General features: G+C 42.7%; 1 protein-coding gene across 2 annotated transcripts in view; it reads right to left on the bottom strand.

The window, feature by feature from the left end:
* Positions 1-1,374: 1,374 nt before the first annotated feature.
* The window catches only part of RCAN2 (regulator of calcineurin 2), an 85,056-nt gene continuing 78,523 nt past the window's right edge, over positions 1,375-7,907 (bottom strand). For both annotated transcript variants that reach the window (XM_071447083.1, XM_071447093.1), the window contains one exon: positions 1,375-7,756. In XM_071447083.1, coding sequence (XP_071303184.1) covers positions 7,596-7,756 — 161 coding nt within the window. In that variant the 3' untranslated portion in view covers positions 1,375-7,595. The remainder of the gene's footprint in view (positions 7,757-7,907) is intronic.

The raw sequence follows: 7,907 nt of genomic DNA, 5'->3' as shown, positions 1-7,907 counted from the left end.
GACAGTCCCTGCCCTGGCCCTGTGCCACACCATGGCTGCTACAGCCCAGGTGCCTTTGGTCTTCTTGCCCACCTGGGCACAGCTGGCTCATGTTCAGCTGCTGTCCCCAGCACCCCAGGTCACAGGTGAGGTGACCTTGGGTGGTGTTCCCCAGTACAGCCCTGGCACGGATGTCACAAGGGTTGTAAGGGCGTTGCTGCATGTCATAGAGCTTGGGCAGGGCTGGCTCAGCTGACTGTAAAACACAAGGAGTAAAATTCATTCTCTGGATATCTGGAAGTGCTTCTTCAGTTAGAAATAATAATAATTTTAAAATTGCTGTTTTTCTATCAGCCTTTTTTTCTCCTCTTGAGAGGTTCTGAGGCTCTAAATTTTCCATTTGCTTCCCAGAAGATGCTTTCCCCTCCTTTCCATGTCCAGACCCACATCTAGGTCCTGGAATGAAAATAAATTTATCCTTCCCCATCTCAGTAGAATCTAAACTGCTGAACTGGACAAAAATCCAAGCTAGGTTTCCCACCTTTCCTAGCTGAGGATCTGTGTTATGTATGAGTCCAAAGTCCGTGTCCTGTGTATGTTCACAAACCCCACCCCAATTCATGGCAGTACAAAACTCTCTTCTTACTGGTGCATGGGAACACAGAATCATAGAGTTGTCAAGGCTGCACACAAGCACTGCCTGTTGACTGAATAAATAAACAAATAATTATGTATATATTTATATTTCTAATTTTCTATTTTTATATGTATATCTATATACATATATGTGATACCTTTTTCCCTTTCACCATACCACCAGGGATTGTACAAGGGAACAAGGCTCTTCTAATTGTTTTCTTCATGTCTTTTTTCCCCCTCCTTCATTGCTGCTGTCCTGTTACAGGTGTGAGGCTGAGCTAGTCCAAGCCTGGAGAATCACATTGCTGCTGTGCCTGGTAGAACCTGTGTGGATGTCGCTGTTCTGCTCCTGTAGGACAAAGTCCATCATCTGATTCCTGGCTGAAAACCCCACTAGAAACTTTGGAGAAAGGGAAAAAGGGAAAAAGTTGTTATAAAACTGCACCTGTGTGTATTGAAATCTCTTACTGGGTGTCCCTCAACAGCAATGTGCTGTCCCACATTGTTACTCATTAGCTAGAAAAAACTGTGCTGACATTTACTGTTGGTTCAGGCTTGATTTTGGGCTCTCACTGGGATCCAGAAGTGTTGGGAGCGGCCTCTGCAGTGGCTGGGATCAGTCACTAGAGGGTACAGGTGCACCTGGATTTAAGGAACAACATGAGTAGCTGGAAATTATAATATTTGCCCTGGATGCCAGAAATGGCTCAGCTGCTTAACACTGATACAAAATGAAAGCAAAGCACAGACAAGGAGTTTGCTAATTCCACCAAAATGTTTAATACCATAATAGATTTTCATTGAAGTACAGCGCTAATGTGAATATTTGTACAAAATATGTGGTTAAAAATAGTATTGATTTATAATATATACAGATATGTCACATCCGTGTCAGAAATGCAGACACTCGAATGAAACCATGAGCAATGCTTTTAAATCTACAACAACATACACGAAATATTTCTGCAGCTACCCACAGTAGGACAACTTGCCAAACTGACACTTAAGGATCCACCAGTCCTTACAGATGGCATTTCTGTCAGAAGTTTCTGTACAAGAACTCTGCTCTAAAATGGATTCAAAACATTCACCTTCATTAACCCAACAGTGAAGAGAACACATCTGTGTGACACTAATGTAGACACAACTTTCTCGCACTAGATATATGATCAGTTACAATAATTTGTTAAAAGAAGGCTGATTTTCTGGTGAGAACAATAGAGAGCTTTAATCTTTCTTGCTGGGTACTCTTAATGTTGTGAGTGAGCCCCTGATTCAAATGGGCTCTTAATACAGCTCTCAGGTACATGACTGCATCCTGAAGTCCGTTTTAAGGTTCTGAATATCTTTATTTTTCATTAACTTCAAGGCTGTTCACACTTCACAGCTTTCCCAGCCTTACTCCAGCAAGAACCTCCCTAAAAAATGTCCCTATTTAAGCTTTGTAGCTGCTGCATCAGGACACAATCCTATATTAAGATGATCTTGCTGCAGCCCCAGAATCTGTGTAGTTCTGAACAAACTGACAGAAGGGGAGAGAGAATTCAGCCTGTTTTTTTTAAGCTTTCTGAGCATCTCTGCAGTAGGGACTTTCAGGGCTCCTGCCATGCCATCCAGAGTGCTGCTGCTGTTCTGCCTCTATCAGTGCTGGCTTCTCTCCCCTCCAAGCCAAAGCAAATACACTCCACACTTCAAATAGACCTGTGGGAAAGAGCTTTTACAACACTTCCTCCCTTGTCCTTTTACCCCTGCATGCTGCAGTCTACATGGATTCAAAAAAAGAGCACAGCTACTGTTATAAAAACATCTCTTTTTAAGAGGAGCCTAGAATATTGAAATCTGCTGTACTCCCCCAGAAGATGGGTTAAACCAGGAAAAGCAGTGTTTGGGGTTTTTGCTAGTGTAACTCACTAGTCAAGAGCATTGCATGATGCTGAGCATAAATGAGGGTCTGGCTAGGACTTTAATCCATAGCTGGTTTTGTTTTTTGATAAACCAGAATTAAAAGTGATCTCTTCGGCAAAAGGGAATCAAGGACATGCAAAAGTATTTCTTTCACACTAGTATGTGAGAGAAAGCCTGAAACTGCAAAAAGTTGAGTGCTGAGGTGTTTGCCACTAAAGAAGGACCAAAAATAAATTCAGTGAATATTTTTCAGAGGATCTGGAAGCGCTGTGACTGTGATCAGTCGGGTCCTCTGGGACACAGCTCTCTGCCATCCCCAGCTGAAGCCCTGAAGCTCATTTCCCAGTGCTGTGTCCAGTGCCAGGCACGGTGGAGGAGCCACAGCCAGCATGTCACAAACACAGCATTTCAGTCAGGTGGATGAAGAAACTCACAGTGGTGGGGGAAGCTCTTCTGGTATTCAATAAAGAATAAATTAGGCTTCCTGCCTTTCACCTCTAAAAGAGGTGATAAGAACCCCAGAAGAAGTTCACTATTACTAGTTTTTCTGATTAAAACACAGAGGTTAAGGCCTGTCCTTTTCAAAGGAATTAAAGAGCTCAGAGTTTACTTCTCCAGTGAGGCTTCTTAAGTAGATCTAGTTTTCAGAATGATGAACAATCATCCTTTGAGAAATGAATATTTTGTGCCCAGAACACAGAAAAACGAATCATTTTTTTAAATCCAGATTTGAGCAATTCAATATCAGAATTTCACAGGACAGTTATCAGCAAACTCATCTCCCAGTTTCCAGTCTTTTGCAAGACCCAGCACAAACTGATGCAAGAGACAACAATTGGTTTCAATTTTTATAATAATGAATGCTAACAGACTCTTACCCCAGCCTGGCTGGCAGCTGGATGCCATGCTCCTTGTCCAAGCACTCATGGCCACAGCACCCATGATTATAAAAGCACAGTGAGAACCACATCAGGGGTCTGGGACATGCTGAGCTTTTGCTCATCAGGGACTGCACTGCAGCTTTTTTTTGTGCACACCAAGCCAAATCCACAGCAAGCCAGAGCAAGTTCACATGACTGTGAAACTGCAGCAGCTTAAAATGGAACATGGCATAGCCTGCCAACAAGAAGGCTCCTTTCCCCTTAATTTCTACTGAAACAGAGTTTGGCCTATGTCACACGTTTAAGCATTTTCAGTTCTAGCAGGGGTACTACTCAGTTTATTGATATAGTTTAACTCTTTAAATGTTGCTTTTCCAAACACCAGTGCAAGCAGAACACAAAAATACTGTTTGCCATATTTATTATTTTAAACTAAGCTCTGAATTATACAAGTGTAAAAGTGATTAATTAGCCAGTAGCTTTTTAATACTCCTATAAAATATGACTAAATGTAATATTTCAAAAGTTATGTACAATACAATGGAAAAGCTCATGGCATCTGTGACAGCGCTTAGACAAACCACTGGAATCAAATCCTTCCAGGAGTTCAGTCCATTCCTCAATACAAACAACAATCTGTATTTTTGCTGAAAGCTTTTACAGTGTTGCTGAATGGGAAAGAGCAGGGGAAAGACCAAAATAAAACCAACCCACCCTTCTCACCCAATTTAGGATCAAATTAGTGCTACAAAATTTATGCATGGGGAGAATTTTAATAACCTAAAACACTTTACAGTGGCTATGGCTGTGGTCTTGCTATATGGTTGAGGAAGGGATGCTCTTGCCATATTTTCTTGGCTGAAAACAAAGTTTACTGGAGTGTGTTTGTGTATGTTAGGAAGGGGGGAGTTTGCACACCTTGTCTTAATTACAAAAATCAAGGCCACAAAAATTACTTGTTTTGTTCCAAAAGAGCAGATTCTAAAACACTCTTTCTCCATGCACTGGAAATGTTTTCATGCTTTAAACTGTAGTGAGGAAGTCATTAAAATGTCAGTTTCATTTCTGAAGAGGTCAGAAAGGACAAGTAGGCAGCAGGCAACAGAAGCAGCAGCTGTACTCCCCTGACTTCCTTCTTTTAATTTCCAAAGAGCAGCAGGAGCCATGTCCACCCTTCAGAGGCCCCAGGGCATCACCTCCAGCCACTCCCTCCAGCTCCTGCGTTGGGGAGGAAATTAAAAGGATGTAGGCTGTGCCACTGTGCCTCAGGAGCCACAGTGTAAAATTGAGGCTCCATTCTTCCAGGGCTCCAGCAGGAGAGAACCCCTGACACCCTGTGAGAAGTGCAAATCAGAGTGGCTGACCTCAGAAAAGCAAATTCCCACTCAAATAAGGAGGAGGGCTCTGCCTGTAATTTACTGAATAAGACAATTCCCCTTCCAGATAGTCAGCATTTTTTGGAAGAAGCATTCTTTCCATGTCAGGCAAGAATCAGCCTTTAGTAAAACACTAGCTTTTCTCAAGAGTCACAAATGCTTATAGTTTGATGATAGGGACATTATTCCATAATACATGAAACATCTTTTTTTTTTTTTAATGATGATCATTATTTTATCACATACAGGTGATATATAGGCTTTGACCATAGAGGCTGCTTTGAATTTTCAGGTTTGTAATTGTGTTTCTATTTCAATGCTTCAAGCAATGAGCCATGTCCTGCTGCCTCCTGGGTAGTACCACACAGCTTTCCAAAGCACGGAGTAGTCACTGAATGGGGCCTTGTTTTAATACTGTTTGAAAATGCACTTGGAGGAAAGAACATTTAAGGTCCAGTGCTTTAATTTGCAGTGTAGTTTTACATCATTTGAGGCCAAAGTACTTAGTTCAGAACCACGTCTCTCCAAAGTTTGAGGACATGGATACAAGGACAAGATTTGGCCTCCTACAGTTTTGCCTGTAAAAAAATCCATTAGCAATGATATCTGATCATTCACGTGTTTAAATCCTATGGACATCAGTGCTGGGTGTGTTCTCAAAAAAGCCAGTGGTGTTACTCCTGGAATATCCTTTGTGGCCTAAGATGGTGTTTTCAACAGGATACATTCCTAGGCCTGTGAGTGACAATTTGTTTCCTCAAATCAATTTTAAATGTATCACTGGGAAAATAATTGATGTGGCACCTCCAAGGAGTCACTTTAAGGAAACTTCACACCTGTATCATGAAGATACTAAAGCCCCATTTTCTGTTCAGTCTCTGCTGTATTTAATGAGCAGTATTCCATCAGTGTAACAGCACACAACAATGCCCATAATGCAGTAATAACAATTATCACATTATGGAAATATGCTGAGTGCTAAGCAAAGAACTGCATCTCATCAGGAATACCAGGGGGAGCTGTGGTGGTCAGAGGCTGAACTATGTGAGAATGACAAGTCCTCATTCCCAGATGTCCTCACCTTGCAGGCTGGGAGTGCCATCTCCTGTCCTCACTGACAGAGCAACACACCTGTTGTCCTGGAAGTGCTGCCAAGCCAACACCCCTGCAAGGGGGACTTGATTCTGCTGAAGCTTTGTAGCATTGCTGCTAATTAAGGGTGTGATGGAACCCTCCCTCAGAAACCAGATCATTAGGTTTTATAACAAAAATCTTGATTACAGAACCTAAGCTGACTTTTCAGATCCTAGAATAAGCTTCCAAGATGTATTTACTTATTTTAAGCTGTAAAGGATTTTAAACCATGGAGGCTCGCTGTGCCATTTTATAGTCACTTTGGGGAGTACAGCTGCAGCTAATTAGCTTTAAAATCCCACCATACCTTGCACATACGCTCAGTTTCTGCAGTATTAATTTCAGTGGAACTACTCATGTGCATAAATTAAGCGCATGCTTAAATATATGCAAAATCTGAGCTCAAATGTCTAGAAAATATGTTCTCCAAATGACAAGTATGCCTTAAAAAAATAAATCATCATGGAAGGTCTGCCAGACAGGGAATCCGGGACCTGTCTGCTGTCAGCCATGATGCAAACACAGAACAGTTTTTGTAACCCAGTATATATTGCAAGTGAAAGAAACATGCAGGATGGGGTGAAAAAAGGGGATTCAGTTGCATGCAGTCTAATTTCAAGTGTGTAATTATGGTCCTGTTTTCTTTGGCCTAAAAAAGAAAAAAAAAAAATCAACTAACCTCTGCTCACCTCCACAAACCCAAACTGCATACAGCTCAAAAAGGGTTTTGAAGCACAGGACACGGGAAGGGAAAAGGGCTGAATATTAGAGATGTGCAAGTAATTACTGACAATTTCAGGGCTATTCACCACACCACTAGGAAAGCATTCAGCCTGTAATGTTACTGGAACGTTCAGCTATGACAGAGAGTAAGGAATCCCATCTTAAATGAGCAGTCAGTCAGCTCCTCTTCCTCAGACCCGAAGAGAAGCACCACTCATCCCTTGATAGAAGATGAATTGACAATCCCTATTGATATTCTGGCTCCCTTCTCTCCAGAGAGAAGAACTGACCAGACCCCCCAGCAGCTGCTGCCTCTCCCCTCAGCCCAGGGAGCTCCATCTCAGATCCCTGCCACCATTTCAGACCACCGTTCTCTACAGCTATTGCTGGAAGAGGGTTGTTTTCTGTTGTTTCTGAAAATGTTGCAAAGATAGTATTCCTTACAGAAAATTCCAGGGGGGTGCAAAGGCCACCAAGCTGCTAGTAAAGCAAAAGCAACTCACCTACCCCCCTTAAAAAATGGGAAAAGGGAAAAAGACTGTTGGGAGGTGAGGAGGGCAGAGGAGCAGGCTGCTTGATGAAGGGCAGTAGCAATCCTGGGAGTTTGAATATCAAGACTGATATTGGCCTAATTCCCACCCAAACGATCTCTGGTAGTAGTGTTTCAGTATGCAAATTACAGCTCTGAAAAGATCCTCAGACTGAAACCAACCCTTGTTTCCTCAGCCTTGTTTTGTCCTTTCCAGCTAGATCTATCAGTTGGTGTGTGATATGGTTACAGGTACAAAGATCTTTTTCCTAGCCCTTTTGTTACAGAGGCTTGATTACTGTGAAGGGGTTTCAATGACCTTAATGTCCCGGTGCTCAGAAGGCAAAGGCTGCCTTTCAACAGAACAAAGCAAACAAAAACCAAGAGCTGTGCTGGAGGAGAGAGAAGTGCTGCTTCTGCCGGAGAGGCTCAGTTAGATACAGGCGGTGGCACACCGGGGCGTCGAGTTTGAATGATTTTTGGCTTTGGAGAATTCTTTGGGTCCTCGTCTTCCTCCATGTCGCTGTCACAAACGTGCACTACCACACTGGGAGTGGACTCTGTTCCTGCGTGCAGCTCGTATTTCTCTCCTGGAAGCAGAGAAAAGCAATCACATCAAACGATGGCAATCTGAGTAGCAACACAGCCCGTGGCACTCCTGGACTGCAGAATACACCACACCTGGGTAGGGAGCTGAGTGTGTGCTGCTCCTAAATACAGGTGAGCACCAGCACGGCTGGA

Source organism: Agelaius tricolor, unplaced genomic scaffold, assembly GCF_023055355.1.
Source record: "Agelaius tricolor isolate 1412-34295 unplaced genomic scaffold, bAgeTri1.0.p SCAF_1, whole genome shotgun sequence".
In the NCBI taxonomy this organism is placed as follows: Eukaryota; Metazoa; Chordata; class Aves; order Passeriformes; family Icteridae; genus Agelaius; species Agelaius tricolor.
The sequence above is the reverse complement of the archived record's forward strand: the minus strand, read 5'-3'. Positions and strand labels throughout refer to the sequence as shown.